The 26,181-nt window shown below is 42.4% G+C and overlaps 1 protein-coding gene across 1 annotated transcript in view; it reads right to left on the bottom strand.

Annotated features, from left to right (window-relative positions):
• The window catches only part of LOC121270791 (glutamate receptor ionotropic, delta-1-like), a 1,188,003-nt gene that overhangs the window by 811,689 nt on the left and 350,133 nt on the right, over positions 1–26,181 (bottom strand). Inside the window, exon 3 of the mRNA XM_041176231.1 lies at positions 17,752–18,036. Within this exon, the coding sequence (XP_041032165.1) occupies positions 17,752–18,036 (285 nt within the window). The remainder of the gene's footprint in view (positions 1–17,751; positions 18,037–26,181) is intronic.

The following is a 26,181-nucleotide window of genomic DNA, read 5'->3' as shown; positions in this document are numbered from 1 at the left end:
GCAATCTGGCAGTACGATATCACAGTTATTACAGAAACGTAGTTTAAAAAGGGACAGGAGCGGCAGTTCAACAATCCTAGTTATTAGGTTTTCAGATGAGATATAGAGAGGGGGTAAAAAGAGAGGGGTGATGCCAATTTTGGTTAGTGAAGCGTTTACAGCTACGAGGGGTGATATGTTCATCAACTGAAGCCAAATAGATTGAGTTTAGCAACAAAGAAGGCGCAGTCACACTATTGGGAGTGTACTACAGACCCCCAAACAGTCAGAAGGAGATAGAAGAGCAAATATGCAGGCAAATCTCTGGAAGGTGCGAAAACAATAATAGGACAGTAATTATAGGGGATTTTAACTACCCCAGTATTCACTGGGACAGTTTTAATGTGAAAGGAATGGAGGAGACAGAATTCTTAAGGTGCGTTCAGGAGAACTTTTTCGCCAGTATGTAGCAAGTCCAATAAGAGAGGATGCGGTTCTGGGCTTATTTTTAGGTAATGGACAGGTGAAAGAAATGGCAGTGGGAGCACATTTTGATGGTAATAATTCAGTCATAATTCAGTTAGTTTTAAGATAATTATGGAAAAGGGCAGAGATGGAACAGGAGTTAAAGTTCTAAATTGTGGTAAGGCCAACTTTACTAAGCTGAGAAGCGATTTAGCAAAAGTGGGCTGGAAACAGCTACTTGAAGGTATCAGAGCAGTGGGAGCCATTACAAGGGGAGATTCACAGGGCTCAGAATAAACATGTTCCCACAAAGAAAAAGGATGGGACAGCCAAATATCGAGCCCTCTTGATGTCAAGGAGCTTACATCAGACACAAGGTTAAGTTGAAAGCAGAAAAGGAAAGCTAATGCCAGACAGAGAATTCAATACTACAGAAAGCCAAGGAGAATACAGAAAGAGGTGTGAAATCAGAAAGGAAATTAGGAAAACAAAGAGAGGCATTGGAGTAATTATGGTTTTATTCAGTGTGTAACGTACCTTTAAGAATAATACTAGTTAAGGAAGATCACATGATCTGTAGTAACCAATAGGAGAGTAATGCAGTCAGTGTAGAGATAGAGTTGGAGTTGAAAGCATTCGTGTAGCTGCTGCTGAGTAAATTGCAAATAAACTTAATGTTTACACCCAAGAAATGTCTGCAGATCAAATCTATCACTAATAGTACAACTTGTCCACCCTTACACCAAACTGGCAATGAGGACAACACAGGACTGAACAGAAGAAGTCAAGTTAGAAAGAAATCGGCCCTGTACCTCGCCCAGTGATTGTAAGTAACAAGCTCTGTTAGAATTGAAGAAGTTATCCTCTCTCAAAATGCAACAATTTGGGAGAATTGATCCTTTTGAACCAGGCACAGATGATTACAGAAAACGCTTCACATTCGTTTTTCAAGTAAACAAGATTACAGGGGAAGAGAAGAGGCAAGCAAGCTTCTCGAGTACTTGTGGGAACAAAACCTACAGCTTGATTCAAAGTTTGACAGCCCCCAGTACCCTAGATTTGAAGAGTTTTGATGAATTGGTGGACCTCGTGAAGAGTCATTATCAACCAAAGCCCTCCGTCATGATGCAGAGGTTCTGTTTTAATTTGCAAAATAGCGCCCCAGGTGAGGCAATTGCATACTATGTGGCAAATATGAAGCAGCTGACAGAATATTGTGAGTTTAGTACAACTCTGAACTACATGCTCAGAGATTGTTTAATGTGTGGTGTGAAAAAAGGACGTTATTCAGAAAAGATTATTGTCCGAAGTGAATCTGGATTTCAAGAAGGCACTAGAGATAGCGCTGGCCATGGAAAGCGTAGTAAGAGATTCAAAAGCAATACAGAGAGTGTAAAATGGTGCAGTGCTCCACATTGGGTGGGAAACCTCAAGTGAAAGTGGCGTGAAAAAGCGAGATTCTGCTGAGAAGCGGAAACAGTCTCCCCGAGCCGAAGAATAAAGAAAAATAACTGAGCGGTGAAACCGAAGAATAATTTTAATAGAGGTGGAAACAATCAGTCTTTTAGCGATTGGCAGTTTTAAAAAATCGAATGCTGCTATTGTCACAGAAATGGACAAATAATGAGGCAGCGCAAGGAAAGGATCAAGCAGGCTTGTAAACAATAGAAGATGCCCAATGAAATCTACAATTTACTCGTTGTTTAATCTGAAAGTTGGAAAGACAGGACCAATATTTGTCACAGTGAAAGTAAATGGCAGACCTGTTAAAATGGAAGTGGACACAGGAGCTTCCACTACCAGTAGTGAGCATGTGTGAGAGAGAGAGAGAGAGAGAGAGAGTGTGTGAGTGAGTGAGTGTGTGTGTAAGTGGGAAACATATCTTCAGATATCTGAATAATGGTGAACATTAATTAACTTTAGAAGAAACATTTGCCAAGCTCAAAACATTAATAGTTGAAGACATTCAAGTAAAAGGCATAAGCAGAGTAACTATCCATTATGGGAGCCAATCGGCACAGGTACCCATGATGGCAGTAGCAGGTGAAGGGCCAAGGGGGGGAAATTGGTTAAAGGAGATTAAGTTAGAATGGTCTGAAGTTTTCCATTTGAGCAAGTGGGCTACCAGAGTTACTTAGAAAGTACGCCACCATCTTCAAGGACGAACTGGGAAAACCCTGCAGGCCAAGATTTAAGTGGATGTAAACCCTCGCTTCATGAAGGTGAGACCAGTGCCATACACCCTCTGAGAGGAAGTTGACACTGAAATGAACAGACTAGAGAAACTGGGCATTTTACAACCTGTGTAGGTCTCAGAATGGGCAGCACCCATAGTCTCTGTCCTTAAACCTCACCAAAGTGTCTGAATTTGTGGACAAACTGATGGTTTTTAAAAATTTCATTCATGGGATGTGGGCATCGTTGGCTGGGCCAGCATTTATTGCCCTTGTTCAGAGGGCATTTGAAGAGTCAACAACATTGCTGTGGGTGTGGAGCCAGACCCTTCCCTAAAGGACATTAGTGAACAAGATCCGAATCAACAATGGACTCATGGTCATCATTAGACTTTTAATTCCAGATTTTTTATTGAATTCAAATTCCACCATCTGCTATGGCAGGATTCGAACCCAGGTCCCCAAAACATTACCCTGGATCTCTGGATTACTAGTCCAGTGACAATACCACTACACCATTGCCTCCTCAATACAGTAATTAATACAGTTAATACAGTAGCTAAGCTAGACAGGCACCCCATTCCAAAAATTAAAGACCTGTATGCCAAGCTAGCAGGAGGGATAACATACACAAAACTTGATATGAGTCATGCTTATCAACAACTAGAATTGGATAATGCCTCCTGGGAATGTGTCACAATTAATACCCACAAAGGGTTGTACCAATATACACAATTGCCTTTTAGTGTCTCCTCAGATTGTGCCATCTTTCAGAGAACAATGGAAAGCTTACTGTAGGGACTACCCCACATTGTATTCTATTTAGATGATGTATTGGTTACAGGATTCACTGGAAAAGAGCATTTGGCAAACTTACAAAGAGTCTTAAAACATTTCTTGCAAGCTGGAGTGCATTCAGAAAAAGGAAAGTGCACGTTCCAAGTGAGGGAGGTGATCTATTTGGGTCACAGGGTAGATTCACAGGGTCTCCACCTGGTTGAGAGAAAGTGAGAGCCATAAGAGAGGCACCTGCGCCAAAGAACGTCTCAGAGCTCAAATCATTCTTGGGAATGATCAATTATTATGGGCGGTTTTTACCCAATTTGTCTACAGTGCTGGCACCCCTGCATCCTCTACTCAAAAAGAACCAACGTTGGTCTTGGGAGGCCCCCCCAGAAAGAAGCTTTCATAAAGGTGAAACAATTGTTGCACTTGTCCAATCAATTAGTGCATTATGATCAGATGAAAGAATTGGTGCAGACATGTGATGCATCTCCCTACGGAGTGGGAGCAGTGCTCTCCCATCGGATGGACGATGGCACAGAACGGCCAATAGGTTACGTATCAAGAACGCTCACCACAGTGGAAAAGGGATACTCACAGATAGAAAATGGCCTGTCCATCATCTTTGGTGTCAAGAAATGTAACCAGTATGTATATGGCCGCCATTTTACAATCATTTCTGACCACAAAACCACTGTTAGAATTGTTAAGCGAGGATGAGGCTATACCACCCATAGCCTCAGCAAGAATACAATGATGGGCCTTAATTCTGGCGGCGTACGAATACACTTTCATACATAGGCTTGACAATCAAATCACAAATGCCGATGCCCTTAGTCTTTTACCTTTACAAGAAAATGATGAGCACATCCCAGTTCCCCAGGAACTTGTTTTACTGTTAAATTTCTTAAGGTTCCTCGCTGGTCTGTGCTCAACAGATCAGAGGCTGGACAAGTCGCGGCCCAATCCTGTCTCAAGTAGGAGAACAAATGCTTCATGGTTGGTCACAAGACCCTTAGCTGGACCGATTAGCCTAACATCAGTAGTAGGTAAAATGCCAGAACCTATTATAAAGGGTGTAATAACAGGACACTTGGGGCAAAATTTTCCCCCGTTTGGAAAGGGGGGGGGGGGGGGCAGGAAGTGCGGGAACGGGCATAGGCAGGCAGCCCTCCGATTGGCACCCCCAATTGGGGGCACGCCGCCATTTTTCATGGGCAGGCCAATTAAATGGCAAATGTGGAAGTGCGCTCCGATCTCCATGAGACTCAGGAAGATCAGTTCCCAAAGGGAAAAAGTTATTCTTTGGAAAATTTCATTAGCTATCCATGTCCCCTCATGTGACCATGTCACGTGTTGCGACATGGATCTAACTTTAAGTAAAAGTGATTCTTAATTTTTGAACTCAGTCATGAAACCTCATCCCGCCCGTGGATGAGGTTTCATGCTTTTTCAGGTGGCCACCAGCGCTCCTGACCTGCCCACCAAGCTTAAGGTCCATTAATTGCTTTAATTGCTTTTTGAATGGCCTCAATAGGCCGTTGACAGGTTGGCGGGCACACAGCTGACTTGGCTGCACTCCCGCCGACCTGAAAATGCAAATGATGTGGGATGACGTCGGGAGTTCCGCCTGACATCATTCCGTGTCGGCGAGCGAGCCCTACCCCTGCTCATCAACGGGATAATTCTTGCCCTAGAGAATATCAATGGGATTAGACAAAGTCAACATGAATTTATGAAAGGGAAATCATGTTTGGCAAACCTACTAGAGTTTTTTGAGGACATAACTAACAGAACAGATAAGGGAGAACCAGTGGATGTGGTGTATTTGGATTTTCAGAAAGGTTTTGATAAAGTCCCACATAAGAGGTTAGTGTACAAAATTAAAGCACATGGGATTGGGGGTAATATATTGGCATGGATTGAGAATTGGTTAGCAGACAGGAAACAGAGAGTAGGAATAAATGGGTCTTTTTCAGAATGGCAGGCAGTGACTAATGGGGTACCTCAGGGATCAGTGCTTGGGCCCCAGCTATTCACAATATATATCAATGATTTGGATGAGGGAGCCAAATATAATATTTCCAAGTTTGCTGACGACATAAAACTTGATGGGAATGTGAGCGATGAGGAGGGTGTTAAGAGGCTTCAAGAAGATTTAGACAAGTTGAGTGAGTAGGCAAATACATGGCAGATGCAGTATAACATGGATAAAAGTGTGAAGCTATTCACTTTGGTAGGAATAACAGATTTGCAGAGTATTATTTAAATGGTGTTAGATTGGGAAATGTTGATGCACAAAGGGACCTGGGTGTCCTTGTACACCAGTCACTGAAAGCAAGCATGCAGGTGCAGCAAGCAGTTAAGAAGGCAAATGGTGTGTTGCCCTTCATTGTGAGAGGACTTGAGTACAGGAGCAAGAATGTCTTACTGCAGCTATACGGGACCTTGGTGAGACCACATCTGGAGTATTGTGTGCAGTTTTGGTCTCCTTACCTAAGAAAGGATATACTTGCCATAGAGGGAGTGCAGCAGTGGTTCATCAGACTGATTCCTGGGATGGCAGGATTGTCATATGAGGAGAGACTGGGTCGACTAGACTGTATTCACTGGAGTTTAGTAGAATGAGAGGGGATCTCATTGAAACGTATAAAATTCTGACCGGGCTGGACAGACTAGATGCAGGGATGATGTTTCCTCTGGCTGGGCGGGGTGGGGGGGGTGGGGGAGGGGGGTCTAGAACAAGGGGTCACAGTCTCAGGATAAGGGGTAGGCCATTTAGGACTGAGATGAGAAGGAACATCTTCACTCAGAGGGTGGTGAACCTGTGGAATTGTCTACCACAGAGGCTGAGGCCAAGTCACTGAATATATTTAAGAAGGAAACAGATAGATTCCTGGACTTTAAAGATGTCAAGGGGTAGGGGGAGAGGGTGGGAGTACAGCGTTGAGATAGAGGATCAGCCATGATCATATTAAATGGCGGAGCAGGCTCGAAGGGCTGAATAACCTACTCCTGCTTATAATGACACAGCTGATGGTAAAGGCTGAGTTGCTCAACAACTGTCATAACACATTTTTGCAATTTGTATGTTTCGAGATGCAGGCTTTGAATTCAGTGGTAATAAAACCACCGAGTCTCAGAGGTTTTTTATAAAACTAAATTAAATGTTTATTAATACAAGAAAAATTGGAAGCACATACATATGTCTACACAATTACTATTATAATAACTACAAAAAAATCCCCTAATTAATCTGACTCTCAGTTAAATCCTCCTTAATGCAACAGTGAAACTCATAGATTTAAAAAGACACCTGGCAGAGCACATCCTGGACAGTCACATTGAAAATGAGTTTCTTTCAGCTCTGGGTCCTTGCAGACAGACTTTAGGTTTACAGGCTGGAGAGTTCTCACACTTGATGGATCTTACAATGCCACACACACACACACACACACACACACACACAATCTCCTTTCTCCTTTATACATATCTTTCTATTTCAATGTAAATTTTCCATTGTATTATTCGGTTTTTAATATTACCTCTTCTAACAATTAAATCCTTTGAATCCACCAATTTTCTTGGTAAGGTGAAAAAGAATAAACACATTACTTGGTGTCTTCTAGCAAGGTTTCACCCATTCTTCTGACTGCTTTATTTAAAAATGCAAATTGCTCCATTGTCACTCATGTTTCTAAACTTCCATGTATTTATCTAATTACCATTTCAAACCGACTTCTTTCTTTACATCAAAGCCTCTAGGCCAGCTGGTTTTAATCCAATTAAAACACACACACACACACACACACACACATCACTAAACTCAATTTTCAGAGATAATTTCCAATAACATTATAGGCATTAATCTCTTCATGACATGCTCCTGTTTTCTATGTTTCAAGAAGGCAGCTCACCACGTCCTTTTCAGTCACTGCATTCTGAACAATGATTGGTCATTGTTGCCGACACTCACCCCCCCCAGACCACCAGCCCCACTCAAACAGGTAGTCATTGGACAACTTTGCCTGAGGGGATTTCATCCTTCCTGCGTTACAGCCTCATTCTGCAATCCTGTGGACTCATGTGTCTTAAACGCACCATCAGAAGCAACTCTGTAAAGCAAACTTAGTGCCATTCATCCGGTTAGCGAACTGCCATTTCTGTGGAGACTGCAATCTTCACACACAACTGTGTCACACCATCATTTCAGATCGGGCTGTGGAGAGACTGATTTCTTACCACCCGAAGAAGAGGGAAGCAGCTGCTGGGTAACTCTCCCAATGAATCACAGCAGGTCTGCAACTAAAATTAACAAAGTTTCAGACATGATTCCTGCACCCGTGTGAGCTACAGGAAATGTGCAAATGGGGGCAGATACGCCCGGGAGTAAAACAGCTTGTGAGTGCAACAACTCTGCCAGCAGAGCAGGAATTTGCGCTCAAAGGGAGCCTGGTACAGTGTCAAGAAAACAAGAAATTGTAATATTTTTCTTCTGGTAATAACCCTGGCATATTTTCTTATGTACTGGAAGTCAGCCTGTAATTGGATTAAGTGCCAGAGTGACGACAAGGCTGTAAAGTCAACAGTAAGAAGTGGTTTTGATATGTTAATGAACCAAGACGAACCTCAATTAGAGTTTTACATAAAGCAATAGCAGGAATAGTTTGAATTGAGTTATTTTAGTTCAAATGGGGGTATAAACAGGTTGTAAAAAGGTGTAAGGAAATAAGGTAAAGATAGACTTGTAAAAACAATCTTAACCGAAGAGCTAAAGAAGAGAACAATTTAATCAATTCTAGAAGAAAGCGTTTCTGAAGAGATTGGTTGAAACAACACAGAGATCAAAGTGAAGGAAATACTGAAGTCTATGTGAAAGGGTAGCTGGTCAGATCACCCAGAGGGTAGCTGGGCAGGACTCCAAGAAGACAGCGTGAACAAAGCCAGACTGGGAGAACCAGTTGCTGTCGGCCTCAGAGGACTCCCTGAGGTGTGGTAAAAATCCTTGGAATTCTACAGATTTTAAAATCTATAAGGATGGTTTCTGAACAGAAAATGGGGAAGGTTAGCTCTGACGGTAATTAAGTTAAGATTCGTGAAACTGTTTGAAAGTAATGCTTAACGTTAATTGTGTTTAATTTCCTTTACTCTTTTAATAAGTGTTGACTTTACTATAAAATCATCACAAGTAGTCGGGGAAATCATTTCCTGATTTCCTCATACTATACAAATTGCAAAAACCATTTTGGCAGCTGTTTCAAGTTTCCCTCTGGGATTTGAGCAACTCAGCATTTCCCATCCGCTGTGCCCTAACAGACAGGGATAGGGCCACAGGTCAATGCACCACATTCCCTGACCCATACGACCTTCAAATGCAGATCCTTCTGAGAGAATGCAGAACTTACCCTGTCGGTGGTTAAGTAGGGCACGAGAGTGACAAATGTACAAACACCAACACACACACACACAAAAGGGAAAGACTGGGGTGATATTTGGCAGTGAGTGCTACCAAGATCTACAATTTCGATGGCACAACTCCGACTGATGGTAGCAAAGTCGGGCATTCCACTGGTGGCAGCACTGTGATGCAGAACTAGGCTATGGGCTGCTAATGATCCAAACTCTTAAGTACTAAGACAGGAAGCAGCAGTAAGGACCCACAATCACTTCACATAATTTTAGCGTCTAAAAGGCTTTCAGAAATTCCACCCTCGAGTCCTCGGTTTAGCAGTATCCAATTCGAGTCGGGCTTATTGCTGGAGGTTTCATCACAGGGCTCTGTTTTTAACTGCCTCGAATAATCAAACAGCAGTTTTCCCCATTGCTGAGGTTTTTATAACCAATAAACCAAAGAGAATGAAAAAAAATACAATTTTTTTTTACATCCTTTGAATTTCTCTCACCACTTTGCTTGCAGCATGCATGTCAATACATGGTGAGGTAAGGTTAGTGATTTACAGGCACAGATTGTCATGTGGAAATATGATGTGGCGATAATGGATCTGGCTCAAGGAAGGGCAGGACTGGATATTAAATATTCTTGGATACAAGGTGTTCAGGAAAGATAGGAAAGGGAGAATAGGGGGAAGAATGGCAGTATTGATTAAGAACAGCATTGCAGTGCTAGAGAGAGGATGTTCCAGAGGGTTCAAGGACAGATTCTCTCCAGCTAGAGCTAAAGGACAAAAAAAGGTACAATTACATTGCTCATCGTAGTCTATAGGTCACCAACTAGTAGGAAAGACATAGAGGAACAGGTTTTCAAGGAAATTACAGATAGCTGTAAGAATTAGAGTAGTTATAATGGGGGACATTCATTATCCAAATATTGACTGGTACAGAATACAATAAAGGGTGAAGAGGGGCTAGAGTTCCTAGAGTGCGTTCAGGAAAATTTTCTGCAGCAGTATGCATCCAGTCCAATGCGAAAGGAGGCACTGTAGACCTGTTTTTTTTGGGGGGAATAAGGTGGGCTAAGTGGAGCAAGTGTCAACTGGAGGACATTCAATATATCGCCATTCGTTCACTGTCACTGGGTCAAAATCCTGGAACTCCCTCCCTAACAGCACTGTGGGTGTTCCTACACCACATGGATTGCAGTGGTTTAAGAAGGCAGCTCACCACCACCTTCTCAAGGGCAACTAGGGATGGGCAATAAATGCTGGCCCAGCCAGTGAAGCCCACATCCCCTGGACGAATGAGAAAAATTATGGGACGGTGAGCGTTGTATCATCAGGTTTAGGTTGGCTACGGAAAAGGACAAAGAACAATTGACAGCAAGAATAATTAACTGTGGGAAAGCCAACTTCAATGGGCTAAGAACAGAGCTCTGAAGAAGGGTCATACAGACTCGAAACATTAACTCTGTTTCTCTCTCTCCACAGATGCGGCCAGACCTGCTGAGATTTTCCAGCAATTTCTGTTTTTCTCTCTTTAATATCCTACTGTTGTGGAGACAATGGCCACATCTCAGCAGACATCCAAAACTATATCCTGTCGAGTTATATCTCGGAACGTGATGATCTGAGTTGAAAGAAAATGGACTCTGGGCAAAAGGAACGTTTCTTAGGAATACACAAGGAAATGGATTAAAAAGCTAGCTGCAACCTGATCTGGGTGCACTAGTGTTCTTGAGTGCTAGTGTTCTAGTGCGCTAGTGTGCTGCGACAGCAATAGGTGATCAGCTAGGCACCCCTTGCAGCTCGCAGGCGAAGGACCACCTCCCCATCTCTGTTGTTGGAGGCAAGTTAGCAAAGCCACAACCGAAAGGGAAATGGGACAGTTTCTTTAGTCAACCCGCAGGACCAAGTGTCATCAAACCAACTGCTAAACTGCCAAAGACAGCTGTACCGGAATCACCCAACTTAACAGCTGCAACATGTCATCATCTACGCCTCATGGACAAGCCAAAAACCGATCCGCATATCTTTTTAAACTTTTATTTAGATTCAACTCATTTCTGATCCCTGTGTATGTGTTTTGCGTTTTTATTATTTTTTTCAGGTTTTTATTAACTAATAAACTAACTGTTTCTTTGACCCGAGAAAGCCTAGTTAAACTGGTTCCTTCTAAAACATAAATACATTTGGACTGGGAAAAGGTATCCACGAGGGAAGGGATCCCTTTAAAATTAACCTTGCTGTTGAATAAAGGGGGTTGAATAAAGAAGGGGAGGCAGCTGATTCCTCCTCACCTGGGAGTGCAACAAAATTGGGATCCCATTCGGGAAGTTAACAAATTGGGGGATCTCGCCTGGGGGGGTGGGGGGGGGTGGCGGGCGGTGTCGGTCGTAACATTATAGCAGGTTCAGAGGGGAAGTGAAAAAGCAAATAAGAGAAGCTAAGAGAATATTAAAAGAAACTGGCAGCTAACATTAAAGAAGAGAATTCCAAAGTCTTCAATAGGCATATAAATAGTAAAAGGGTGGTATCTGTCTTTAACACGGAAAGCCATGGTGAAAGAAAAGGTTATTCGGGCACTTGAAAGGTTTAAAATTGATAAGGAGGAGGTATTGGGTAGACTGTCTGAACTTAAAGTTGATAAGGCACCTGGACCAGATGAGATGCATCCAAGGATATTGAGGGAAGGGGAAGTGGAAATTGCGAAGGCACTGACTATAGTTTTCCCATCTTCCTTGGACTCGGGGTGATGCCAGAGGACTGGAGAATTGCAAATGTTACACCCTTGTTCAAAGAAGGGTGTAAAGATAAGTCTAGCAACGACAGGCCTGTCAGTTAAACTTCAGTGCTGTGGAAGTTTCCAGAAACAATAATTTGGGACAAAATTTACAGTCATTTTGGCAAATGCAGGTTAATTAAGGAACGCCAGCATGGATTTGTTTAGGGCAATCATGTTTAACTAATTTGCTGGCGTTTTTTGAAGAGGGAACAGAGAGGGTTGATGAGAGTAATCGTGTGCACGGATGTCCAAAAGACATTCAATACAGGGCTGCACAACAAACGTGTGAGCAAAGTTATAGCTCATGGAATAAAAGAGACATTAACAACATGGGTACAAAATTGGCTGAATGACAGGAAACAGAGTGTCGTTGTTAATGAAGGTTTGTAGTAGAGTTCCCCAGGGGTCAGTGCTTTTCCTGATACATATTAATGACCTAGGCCTTGATGGACAGGGAACAATTTCAAAATTTGCAGATGTTTCAAAACTCAGAAGCATTGTGAACTGAGGAGGATAGCATAGAACTTCAAAAGGGCACAGATAACTTGATGGAATGGGCGGACAAGTGGCAGATGAAATTCAATGCAGAAAAGTGTGAAGTGATTCATTTTGATCAGTAGAACATGGAGAGACAATATAAAACAAAGGGTACACTTCTAAAAGGGGTGCAGGAGCAGAGGGACCAGGGTATACGTGTGCATAAGTCAATGAAGTGGTAGGACAGGTTGAGACAGTGTGGTTAATAAAGCAAACAGTATTGTAATCATCATTAATAGGGGCAAAGAGTACAAGAGCAAGGAGATTATGTTGAACTTGTATAAGAAACTGGTTCAGCCTCAACTGGAGTGTTCTGTCCAGCCCTGGGTGCCAAACTTCAGGAAGGTTGTGAAGGCATTAGAGGAATTACTGAAAAAAATTGACGAGAATGGTTCCAGGGATAAGGAACTTGAGTTAAGTAGATAGACTGGAGAAGTTGGGACTGTTTTCCTTGGAGAAGAGAAAGCTGAGAGGAGATTTGATAGAGGTGTTCAAAACCATGAGGACTGTGGACAGAGTAGATAGGGAGAAACTATTTCCACTTGTGAAAGGGATCAAGATCAAGAGAGCACAGATTTAGGGTTTTTTTTGTTATTCATTCATGGGATGTGGGCTTCGCTGGCTGGGCCAGCATTTGTTGCCCATCCCCTAGTTGCCCTTGAGAATTGGCAAAAGAAACAATGATGACACGAGGAGAAACTTTTTCCACACAGAGAGTGGTTAAGATCTGGAATACACTTCCTGAGAGTGTGCTGGAGGCAGGTTCAATTGAGGCATTCAAGAAGGAATTGGATTATTATCTGTAAAGGAATAATTTGCAGGGTTACGGGGGGGGTGGGGAACGGATTTGGCACTGGATGAATTGCTCATTTAGACAGCTGGCATTGACACAATGGGCTGAATGGCCTCCTTTGTGGTAACAATTCTGTGATTCTGTGAACTTGCAAGATCAGTCTTTGGAGGGTTTTTATCCGGGTTGCCTAGACTAGGCTTGCATTACCTTCATTTTGGAAATTAACAGTGATCAAATTGATGTGTTTAACTGATTAGAGAGATAGGAATTAATTCCTCTGATAGGGGAGTTCAGAACAAGAGGGCATATGGTTAAATTCAAAGCTGGGATATTCAAGAGTGATGTCAAACAGCACTTCTTCACACAACGAATGATTCACCCCCAAAAAGCTATTGAGGCTTGGGGTCAATTGAGAATTTCAAAACTGAGACGGGTTTTTGTTAGGCAAGGGTTTTTAGGGTTACGGAACCAAAGCAGCTAGCTGGGTTAAAGTACAGATAAGACATGATCCAGCTGAATAGCGAAACAGACTCAAAGGTTGTATCTTGTCTAGCTCTAAACACACAATGTCATTGACCAGTATCTCAAATCCTCCAGGGTCTATTTAGGATTTTAAAGTTCTTTGGCTGAATGTTTCCTGCACTGATGAGATTTAAATGGCACAGAAATGAATCTTAATTAACTCAACAGGGAATGAAATGTAGTTAGCTGAATGGTTTCCTCATCGACAGCTACTTGCTAGGATTCTGGCGGTGAATCAAGAACAGACACTATGCATCCATTCAGCATTTTAAGCATAATGGGCTGGATTTTCACCAAGTCAGGATGACATGGGAGTCCTTGACAGGTGAGTAGGTCCCAATTTTGGAATTCCTGACTCCATCCCTGGGGTTTCCGATTTTCAGGAGTGCCTTTTAAGGGTGTGGGCCAGTTCAAGCTGACTCGGGTTGTGACCCTGCACCCTGCACTTGTAACCTGGCCAACCAGGGAATTGGCATTTTGTTGGCTCCGCAATTTTCATGGAGTCAGGCAGGTTTTCAATAAGTCACAGTTCACGGCACCTCAGGGGTTGGGGAGGGGGAGGGGGGTGTGTGTGCGGTGGTCGGGGGGGGTGAACCATAGTCTGCATGAGGGAACCTTTTGAAAAGTAAGTTCAAAAAGTACTCCTCATGTCCACCCCCATGCCAAGGTGTGCCCCTCGAAAAGAACCACTATGGCCCCCTCATGTCCCCCTCCAAGGCAAGTTATCCCCCCGCCCAGGGTGGGGCCTATGGCCCCTCTTGCCCCGCATCCCCCCCCCCAAGCCAACCTATGGCACTCCCATGTTCATTCACCCAGAATATACTTGTGCAGAATTAGGGGGAGAAAGTAGCATTGTGTAATGTCACTGGACTAATAACCCAGAGGTCCAGGCTAATGTTCTGGGGACATGGATTCAAATCCCACCACGGCAGCCTAAAAACCTGTCTGATTCACTGATGTCCTTTGCAGGAGGAGATCTGTCGTCCTTACCTAGTCCGGCCTCGATGTGACTTCAGACATACGACAATGTGATTCAGTCTCAACTGTCCTCTGAAACAGCCAAGCACGTCACTCAGTTCAAGGACAATTCAGGAATAGGCAGCAATGCTGGCCTTCTAGCGACACGCACATCCCATTAAACAATCATTTTTAAAAAAGCAATGAACCTTGTAGTGACGGAACAAGACGATGTGTTTTTTTTTAAAGCTTTAAAAAGTGATCCATTGATAACCTTCCACTTAGTTTTTTTTTAAAAAAGCTCATTTTTTTCTACAGCCCAATTAAAGTGTCAATCACCCAGGCCCTTTAAAGTATTAATAGCAGAAACTGCCAACACTTGAAACCTCTTCATCCTGCATAGACACTATGAATTTGACAGCATAGATCAAAGAGCTAGATCTGTCAATCAAGCAATATTTTCCCTGCGCCTCTGGTTAATGGCTAATGGCTTTCTGGGCTCTCAGCCAAGAATAGATAATGTGCATAATGAGGCTTGGCTTAGAGCCAGGAAACCATGAGCCTGTTGAAATAACTGAGCCCCATCCCCAAAAACATTGCTTGATTGACAGATCTGGCTCTCTGATCTATGCACTCGATTTTATAATGTTTACATAAGATTAAGAGGTTTCCAGTGCTGTCAGTTTCTGCTTTTGATACTTTATTGATACTCACAAACAGCATATAATGAATCACCCGCCAATCAGGTTTTGGAGGAGATAGTTGGGAATTCTAGCCAGATCTCCGTGATCTTCTTTGAATACTGCCACACTAGAGTTAAAAATTCATGCAAATATGGCTTACTATCTCATCAAAAGGATCACTTCCAACACTACAGCACTCTGTCAGTATGTTACGTCATCCAAAATTAAATCCTGCATTGGGGTTTGCATCTGCATTTTTTGACCCAGAAACAAGATTGTTATGATGAGCCAAGCATATACCACAATTACAGTGGAGATTTATATATTTCGTCTATGCTTAATATCTGATTCTTTGCTTTCATTTTGCTACATTCATTTCTTCTCACTCACTATTTATAGATATTTAAAACTGTGTATAATGAAACTATTTGTAGTGCATTGAGGACCGGATAATTAAACATTTAATTAATTTATTGACCAATTGGCACCTATCACTGGACAGCAACTTAGGTGTTAAGGTTGCTTTAGAAGCTTGCTGGAAAATGTCTAACAGGGATAAACTGTTACTTCTCATGAAGTAATAACTCCAATCAAGTTACCCATCAAGAAAAAAATGGCTTAACTTTAAGTAATAAGACATTTTAAATTATGCAAAACCCTCCAGGGTTACATTTTAACTGGTTTAGTGAGGGGATAAAGTATTAGCCAAGAGAACTCAGAGTAAATAAGGATGCACAGACATGCTCTCCGCTTTTAAGAGTTTCATCTTTAGAACAAAACAAACACCTCAGAAAACCACAACAAGTGCATAATACACTGAGCTCCCGGGCTCCCTCTGTTATTCTCTCATCATTATCATGACTCAAGTGTGTGGCATGACTGTTAAAACTTGAATTATCCACTTAACCCAGCACAGATTTGTCAGTTCTGGCAGTTATTCAAACGCGGCCGGAGTTCACAGGTTGATCCCTAAAGATTTGCAGGCATGCTTTACAAGGAAATCCCCTCATCTGGAGCTCTTTAATCTAACTCGTGCAGCTGTCACAATCTCTGGTTGCTGATAACCCTCCATATTGCCAGAGTTCAGACACTGCAGCACAGGTCTGGGGCAATGCTCTCTGATAATTCTTTTGATACTCCACGTCTGTCAGTTTAATTGCACAGAATCGAGAGCCATGCAAATCCTCAGGTTCCTGAGGATTATAGATGTTAAAGTGCAGGAAAAGGAAGTGTGAAGAACATTCCAATTCTGTGAATGGTAATGGAGACTCCATCAATCAAGTAGTGAGCTATCCAATAACCAGCTGAAGAATAGGCTGCGAGGGATATAAGCACGAGACCATGTGGGCTGAAAGGAACAGCACCCAAAAATAACAGAAACTACATGGACTGAGGAAAGGTGATTAAGTCCAACACAGGATTCACGACAAAGGCAAAATACTGCGGATGCTGGAAATCTGAAACAAAAACAAAAAATGCTGGAAAAACTCGGCAGGTCCGACAGCGTCTGTGGAGAGAAAGACAGGAGTTAAGGTTTCTAGTCCGTATGACTCTTCTTCAGTGCTCTGAAGAGTCACACAGGGCTCATGACATCTTAATCCCCCTCATATCCATCCCCTACAGTAACACAGAAACATACACAGCAGGAGGACAAGTTAGAAACCAATTTTAACCGATGGTAAAATGTTTATCTCCTTGAATGGGAGCAATGTACCCTGTGCTCTTATTCCTGATATGACTCCTTGTACAAAGTTCTATGTTGAGTATGTTCAATCATAAAATGTACCAAATCCCTTCCCCCTAATTATGTTGTGCACCCTCTGTTCATGTTGCTTAAGAGCATTCAAGTGCTGCACTTAATTTATTGTACAACCCTTCAGATTACTTACTGTTCAGTTCCACAACCTGGATAGTGTTTCTGTGCCCTACTTTGAATTGACAGAGATTTTGAAATAAGGTTTTCAGAGAAGGCAGAGGACAGTGTTGCAAAGAGGACTGGTGACTACAAGCCCAGCACATCCAAGGGGACGTTTGAAGGGATTCCTGTTCTACCCTGCATCTCACCTCTTCAGTTAAAAGCAACATTAATCAAGACATGAGATAATCCCCACCCCAGCCACTACTGCATGCTGGCTCAGAGCAGATCATAGACTCAGGATTTGGGGAGAAATAGAGGAGTTAATGTCAAACAACAGTATTATCAACAAGATAAATTTCAGATTATGGATTATCCTTTATGTAGCAGAATCATTAGAAATGAATGAATACTTTGTAAATGTCTGTTACAGTTTAATTAAAAATTATACAAAGTTCAGATGAATATTTTATGTACAAGTGCAGGTGAGTGCAAACTTATATTATTCATGTTGCTGCTTAACACAAGCAAAACACAATATTTCAAGTACGGATCTTACACTGAAAGTGATTAAATTTTAAAAGGTTGTCCTATTTTTTTTTTTCATGAGGTGTAGAGTTGGTTTGACCGTATTTGCAAACCGAGCTTTTCAAATTAAACCGTCGGGATAGATTTGACCCCTTGATTTGGGTTTTAGATTTATGGATTATTCTTGGAGTTGCAGTTGCACCCAAGTGAAGTTGGTTGATTGCTCAAAGACAGTAAACTTGCACCAGTTGTGCGGATGGCTGACATTCCCTGTCTGTCCTGCTAAGAATCACTCACCATAGTTGCTGTCATAGAAAACAATGAACTTTTGCCACCGCAGCTCGTTCACTAGGCGGAGCATGACATCGCCGATTCGGACAGGAGGTCGAGCAGGCAGAGTGTATTCCTCCAGGTCAGGGTTGCGGATGAGCTGACAGGCAGTGCGAGGGGAGCCTGCATTGCTGCGCTGCACAAAGAGATGTGGAATGTGCATGGTGTCTGTGAGAGACTGGAGGGCAGTGGCTGAGGTACAACCCGTGGAGGACACCAGGGCGAGGATTCCTTGAGTCATCAGGTCACATGCTGTCGCACAAGAAAGAAAGAAACAATTAATCCCCAACTGTTGGGTTAAAGGACATTAATATGATGCAGTACTTTTGAGTTAGCAAAACACAGGACACGGCTGAAAGAGTGACTACAAAACTAGCCTCAGTACTCTACCATTGCCAATTTCAGCTCAACAAGGGGGAGGTGACTGACAGAAGTCCAGGGTGACTCTGCCCGCTACAGCAACGTCTGCCTGCCAGAATGTTACTCCAGCCCAGGTTAATAGCAAGAAAATCCCCAAACTCTGATGACTGCACTGGTCAGGAAAGGAAATGGGGGATCAGACTTCCATAACTCTGCACAACAAATTTACTAATAATTAATAACCTTACACGGGGAAAAATTGCACAAGGGAATTAAAATGTCACACCGGCAAATTGGGTTACAGCTAAAGTTACATTGTTCTATACTGACACACAGAAATGTACTCTGCACCTAACACCGTGCTGTACCTGCCCTGCGTGTGTGTTTGATGGGACAATATAGAGGGGGCTTTACTCTGTATCTAACCCTGTACTTTACCTGTCCTGGGTGGAAAATGGGACAGTGTGGAGGAAGTTTTATTCTGGATCAAAGTAATGCTGTATTTGCCCTGGGAGTGTTTGATGGGACATATTTAACACTTTTCAGAATTGGAGATAATCACAAAGCACCTTTCAGCCAGTGAAGTATTTAGAAGTGTAGTCACTGTTGTAATATAGGGAAACCAATCTGCGCCCAGCAAGGCCTCAACAAACAGCAACGAGATAATTATTTGCGTTAAATGATCTTGGTTGAGGGGTAAATATTGGCCTGGACACGATGGAGAATTCCCCTGCTCTTCTTCAAACTGCCACAGGCCAGAATTTCCCCGTTAGCAATTTGGGGGGGGGGCCTGCTCGTCGAGGGGAAAATGACGCAGGATGAGATTGGGAGGAACCCCCAACATCTTCCCGCCCCATTTAAATCTTCAGGAAGGCGGGGACACAGCAAAATCAGCTGCGGGCCCGCCGACCTGTCAATGGCCAATTAAGGCCATTGACAGGATAATTAACCCAATTAAAGGACCTGCCCGTCCAACCTTAAGGCTGGCGGGTTGACCAGGAGCCCCAGCGGACAATAGAAAAAACATGAAACCTCATCCACTGGCGGGATGAGGTTTCATGTCTGCTTTAAAAAACTTTAATAAACTTTATGTAATATTTATTAACATGTCCCATCTCGTGTGACACTGTCACATGAGGGGGACATATTAATAATTTTTTTGTTTTGCTATTTTCTAGGTTTAGTAAACTTTCAGCACTCTCCCTGAGACAGCACTTAGTCTCAGGGAGATGTGCACTCTTTCGTGTGCCTGCGTGAAAGAGCGCACTCTGACAGTTGGGGATTCCACCCCCCCCCCCCCCACCCCCCACCCACACAGGAAGCGCATAGTGCTTCCTGTCAGGCAGCTCGCTGAGCAGGCCTAAATTAGCCTGCCCACTCAAAATGGGGGCGGGACCCATTTAGGTGGCTAAGTTCGGCCCACCCAACTATCGAGGGCTAAATTCTGTCCACAGGGTCTTTTACATCCAGATGACAGGGTAGATAGGGCCTCGGTTCAACATTTCAACTCAAGGACGGCACCTTCAATAATGTAGCATTCCCTCAGTGCTGCACTGAAACGTTAGCCTAAAACACATGCTAAGTTTCTAGAGTGGGGCTCAAATGCAGAACCTTCTGACTCTGATGCGGGAGTGACACTAGTGACCACGACTGAAATATAATTCTTTCCCCTCTCTCTCAAGTTTTTTTTTGGTTGCTGGTCTTCCTTTAGCAGCAAAGGGTATAGAAAAACAAAATTCTCCTAAGGCTACAGTATCAGTCTTGAACCAGGTGGAGGAAGACTATTGTGTCTATTCTAGCTCCTTTGTCACAAAAGGAATGCAGAGTTCCAAAAATGGTTCTGAAATAATTCTTGGACTGCCAATACCACTCCACTATCCTTTAGACCATTCCGTATGCTATTCACACTGTGTAAAGGACCTCCAGATATCAGTTCTGAACTTGTCTTTTACTTGGAGCCTGTGGCCTATTCTCTCACAATTTTGTTGGAAGTGGTGTTTTAAATTTCCCTTTGCTGCACTATCTACTTTTTAAAAAAACTCTAACCTCTAGAAAACCCAGTTTCAGTCATCGTGGAGTCTTACAGCACAGAAGGAAGCCATTCGGCCCACCTTGCTAGTGTTGACTCTTTTAAAGAGCTGTCCAATTTAGTTCCTCATTTAGTTCAGCTTTCTGCCTAAAACCATACAGCTAAGTCCTCTTGAAGCACATGTCCAATTGCATTTGAATGCTCTTATGGAAACCACTTCCACAACACTTTCAGGTCGTTTGTTCTAGATCTTAACAACCCTCGACATGAGGAACCCTCTACACGAGGAGCTTTCTTCTCATTTCTCTTCTAGTTTTTATGCTAATTATTTTAAATCTATGACCTCTGGTTATCAACCCACTTGACAGAAGAAATAATTTCTCCCTACTTGCTCTACCAAATTGCTGCACAATTTTTAGCACCTCTATTGGGTCTCCCTGTTATTTTCTTTGTCCTATGGAAAAACATCTCAGCTTCTCTATTCTCACCACATATCAAAAGTCTCTCATCCTGGTGCCATCCTACAAATCTCCTCTCTATCCTCTCCAGTGCCTTGACATGTTTCTTAAAGCTGCTTTTGCTGTTGTAGATAATATCACTTGAATGTAGTGCTCGACTTTATAATTTGATTCAGTAATAATTCTCACACATTCTTCCCTCTTACTGTATGTGGTCCATTTGCAATGAATGACTTCATAAAGGAACGCCAAGCTCATTAAGAGCAGTCAAGTAAAGTTGGCCACAAGCTGCTCTTGCTGCCACAGGAGCAGTGTATTTAGCAGCAATTAAAAGAGTAATTAATTTATAGCACTCGGCCTCCAACTCTCAGATTCACAGCCAAAATAAAAGTGGCTCACTGTCTGAAAGAATTTGGAATAAATTATACGAAAGGTAATTTCCTAAACTCGTGCTTTCGCTTGGTACGAGCAGCATGTTACAGGTGATTCATAAGGTCTCACTCCTCACAGGGAAGCTGAATAGCTGATGGATGTTTTACATCAAGAACCAGGGTTGTAAAATTAAGCTAGATAATTATTATTTACTACATTCAGCTGCAATTCCTTGTCAGTTATTTTAATGCAGCAGTTTACTTTAAATTAACAGATGAACACAGACGCAAGACTTGTATGTGAGTATCTTAAGCATTATAACATTAACACAGCCCTGGAAGGAATTACCTCTCAATCCTACTCCACAGCCGGCCAATAGCAAGTGTGCAAGGATAGCTAGAGTGGGGGGTGGTCTCTAACTTCTCCCATTTCATTGCTCCATACATGGAATTACCTGCTCAGCGATCTTCCATACAGAAAGAAATCACAGGCACTGGCCCATGATTGGCCAGACACACAGCTCAACCTCATAAACTCACTGTACTGCCACAAAAAGGACAGTTATATGATTCCTCTTATTGGGAAGTGTTGCAAAAAGCAATATAAGCATGTACATGTCTATATATTACATACATCAACACATAGATATACATATATATCTTGCATCTACATACACATCCATTATAAATTCCTCTGACCACATTTGTATCAGAAACTGCCTATGTAAACATGTCACACTGCAATTACATCCTTCCACCAGTGATGGTGCTTTATTACAAAAACAGAATTACCTGGAAAAACTCAGCAGGTCTGGCAGCATTGGCGGAGAAGAAAAGAGTTTACGTTTCGAGTCCTCATGACCCTTCGACAGAACTTGAGTTCAAGTCCAAGAAAGAGTTGAAATATAAGCTGGTTTAAGGTATGTGGGGGCGGGGGGGGAGCGGAGAGAGAGAGAGAGAGAGAGAGAGAGAGAGAAGTGGAGGGTGGTGGTGTGGTTGTAGGGACAAACAAGCAGTGATAGAAGCAGATCATCAAAAGATGTCACCAACAATAGAACAAAAGAACACATAGGTGTTAAAGTTGGTGATATTATCTAAACGAATGTGCTAATTTTAATGGTTATTGTTGGTGACATCTTTTGATGATCTGCTTCTATCACTGCTTGTTTGTCCCTACAACCACACCAACCCCCCCCCTCCACTTCTATCTCTCTCTCTCTCTCTCTCCGCACCCCACCCCCCCACCGCCACACACCTTAAACCAGCTTATATTTCAACTCTTTCTTGGACTCGAACTCAAGTTCTGTCGAAGGGTCATGAGGACTTGAAACGTGAACTCTTTTCTTCTCCGCCGATATTGCCAGACCTGCTGAGTTTTTCCAGGTAATTCTGTTTTTGTTTTGGATTTCCAGCATCTGCAGTTTTTTTGTTTTTATCTCTATTATTATTATTATTATTATGGTGCTTTATTACTTCAGTTCTATGTCTCCCTGCACCTCACCCTTTACTCAACACCACCAATTCTGCTTTGAAAATCATCTTAATTTGATTATTTAACGATAATAAGATAACATTCAAAGTATAACATAAAACAAAGGACATAATGATGACTTTAACTTAAGACTGGTGTTCACACCAGTGTGTCCTGGTCCAATGATCACTGCCCTCTAAACAGACTTCAGCTGAAGATAATACTAAGTCTGGACTCCCCATGAGGGTAAATGTGATTAGGAGTATTTGCAGTCCCCAACTGCACATGTTGCCTTCACCCACATCCCACTAACCTCAAGTCCAGTTGCCAGTTTATTGCCAGATACTAATGGGTTATGATTCACAGGAAGCTGGGGAAATGAACTCACCAGCAGTCCTAATGAGAAAGTCTCGAATAGATTTCAAATTGGACTTTTAATTAACGAGCAGAGGACAAGGATTTCATCTCAGGTCTACATTCGTTAAAAGAGTTCAGAAGTGACAACAATCCACAAAATGGCATTTTCTTCCATTTTAAGTACAGATAAATCAAGGATACTTCATTTTATGAATTTAAACAGGAGTCTTTTTTCCAAGATTAATGAGACAGAGAAGCTTATGAAACAGTTTTAATTTGTTCTTTTTCTCAATTCCTAAGGGCTTTTTTTCCCCTCTCTCTACTTAAAGGATTCCCTTGTTGCTACTGCACAATTCTGGTAAAATTTCAACAGTTAACATTCGTGAATATTCATCAGCCACAAATTATTGTCGTTTCCAACTCATTATTCATGACTTGAAACTAATCATTCTGTAACATCAACAGCCAATTTGAACAAAAACAAAGAAAAGTTTCTTGCATTATTATTAACATTGCCTGTCATTCAGAGGAGAATTAACCCAGCCTTTGCCTGTTCTGGTAGTTTGGGCGAATGCTGGAGATCCAATGACTATTAGAGGAACACAAAGACCTTCCAGTATCTGGCTTAACATTTCTCCTTCAATGAACACCGCAGTTTGAATGTTCATCCTCACAAGCTTTAAACTGGAAAAGTGACTCACTCACTTGTTTGAGTTCAATGCAATAGAAACCAAATGGGGCTTATAACTGATAACACCCTCTCTGCCCATGAAGTGAAAACAAAAATTAACCCCCACTAAAAATAAATTCATTACGGCCATCTGAGTGGGTGCAGCATTTGCTGCTGTATCACACACTTCAATGTGTCCCATCAGATGCCAGCCCGAATCCTACCCAAAGAACCAGTTGATAAAACACATGACAGTCACAGAAAAGAAAATCAAATTTTGTATGTCTCACTGCACTTGGCATTGGGAGATACGCACGTACTGCACCTGGTCAGAACATTCCCTGAGACGGCAAGACTATTCCTTCAACCTGCTCTCTCTATCATTGACCATGACTCAGGTCATGTTGGTCGTCTTTGTTAATACACTCAACGATGCGCCACAACTTTAAAAAATAAATCTGTGAAATCTCATGTCACGTGACCTTTATTTATTGGCCAGCAGTACTCTTGTGTGACACCATTATCCAATAACAAAAGGCTGTTGACAATCTCCACTGAGGATAGCTGTTAACTGCAAACACTGGAGTTTTGTTGTTAGCTTTCTATTCAAAACTTTGACCCCCTTTCAAGGGCTGATTGACCTGCTGCATATTTTCAGAATTCTATTTCTCTTTATTTCAAGAATCCTGCACTCACCCGCGTCACGCAGCTGCTCATACAAGTTACCTTCACCTGTCAAAGCAGAGAAAAATCTGGTCTGTTGTAAAAGATGTCGGAGGTGTTCATTTATCTGGGCTGGTTGAGGCAGGAATTTGCCTAGTTGGTTGATTATGCCCATAAACCTTTGTAGTTCTGCTACATTTATCAATGGTGGGAATTCTTTTATCGCCTTTGTTTACAGTGGGTCTGTGGTAACCCCAGTTGCTTGTATAATGTGCCCTAGGAACTTTATTGTGGGCCTAGAAAACTCATTTTTATCGAGTGTCAGGCCAGCCTCTTGCAGAGTGAGTAACGTGTCCCTGACCCATTTGTTGTGCTTCTGTCTCATTGACCCATAAATCATGATGTCATCCATGTGTCATATAATACTGTTAGTTCACTGCTGTATATTGGATATTGTCCTTTGGAATACTTCACAGGCTGACGAGATGCCAAATGGCTGGCCATTAAAACAGTGCTGTTTAAAAGGGCATAACAAAAGTAGTTAAGAGTTTGGACTCCAAGTCCAACGGCAATTGACAAAACCCACTGTTGGTGTCAACTTTGGTGAAGATGTTGCTCTTTGCAAGTTTGGTCAGGTTCTCATCTACCATTTGGGACTGGTACCATATCAGAGCACCATCTGGTTGGCTTAGCGACTGGCGAAATGACTCTTTGTCTCAATCTCAGTACTGACTCTCTTTTCTGAATTGGGTGTGGGATCTTCCATGACATGATTGGACAAAGGGACTTAGCATCTGCCTCAAGTTTTTCAGCTTACCCAAACCTGTGAACAGTGTAGGGAAATCCATCCTGAGTTCATTGTTGCGTCAACCTCACCAACTTTTAGAAGCAGGTTGCGAGCTATCCAGGTTTTTCTGCTCAACAAAGAGCACTCTTGATAATACACAATATTTCAGAAACTTCCTTATCTTTGTATTTCAGTGTTGTAGCTAGCTGGCCTTGAACATTTAACTTCATCCCCTCCCACCCAGACCTTGGAGTTGAACAGAGGACGATTACAGTGGCACTTCATTCAGTCATGAAACTCTGTCAGGTAACACTGACATCAGCTCCTGCATCTAGCTTGAATTTAGTCGGATGCCCATTTACAATCAATGTCACCACCCCTACACTGGTTTGTATGTTCCTTCATTTCTCCTAGGAAGGTGCCTTCCTGGTTGTCAAGGTTTTGAATTTCTTGAATGGAGGTACCTTTAACAGGGATTTCCTGGAATGGCAGACCACTTTAAAATGACCTAGTTTGCCACAGCCATGGCACTGCCCAATTCCAGTAGGGCATTCTTCTCGCCTATGGACCTTCCTTTTGCCACAGCGGGGACATCAGAACATAGCAGTCAGCGCTTTTTCAGGCTGTTTCCCTGGTAGCTGCCTTGCTAAATTTTTGGTTTTGCAACCTACAAATTGACCGCCTTGATCAGGCTGTTCTTCGGAAATTTCCCTCTTATCTCGAACCTCTTATCCTGCCTCCACTCTTCAGCCTGTCATGCCAGTTGTAGAGCTTTACTTAAATTTAAAACTCCCCAAGGTTGTGAGAAGTCAGAGAGATTCTCATGTAAGATACCAACGACTGTTCTATCTCTGATCAGATTGTCTTTTAGTGTTCCAGACTCAACTTTTGACTAGGCGGTACAATTCATTGATGAATGAGTCAATCTCTTCACCCTGTTTTTGATTGTGCCGATTAAATTTCACCCTTCTGATGAAGATGTTTCTATGAAGGCTGAAGTCAAAGGTTCCAATGACATCCTCGTAGGAGGCTGTCTCTCTTCGTTTACCCCACCTAGCCAGCCTGCCATCTGCTATGCTCCCAACAGTGTATAACAAAGTGCTCACTTGATCTTTGTTCTCTTTACCGGGCAAAATATCTTCACCAATTTTTCTATGGCTCAGCCTGTCTGAGGACCTCTATATTTTGAAATTATTCTCGTAGGAGCAAAGTAGTCGCCACTTTTCACCCT

This window comes from Carcharodon carcharias, chromosome 28 (genome assembly GCF_017639515.1).
Source record: "Carcharodon carcharias isolate sCarCar2 chromosome 28, sCarCar2.pri, whole genome shotgun sequence".
NCBI classification, from domain to species: domain Eukaryota; kingdom Metazoa; phylum Chordata; class Chondrichthyes; order Lamniformes; family Lamnidae; genus Carcharodon; species Carcharodon carcharias.
Note: the sequence above shows the minus strand (reverse complement) of the source record. Positions and strands in the feature narration are given on the sequence as shown.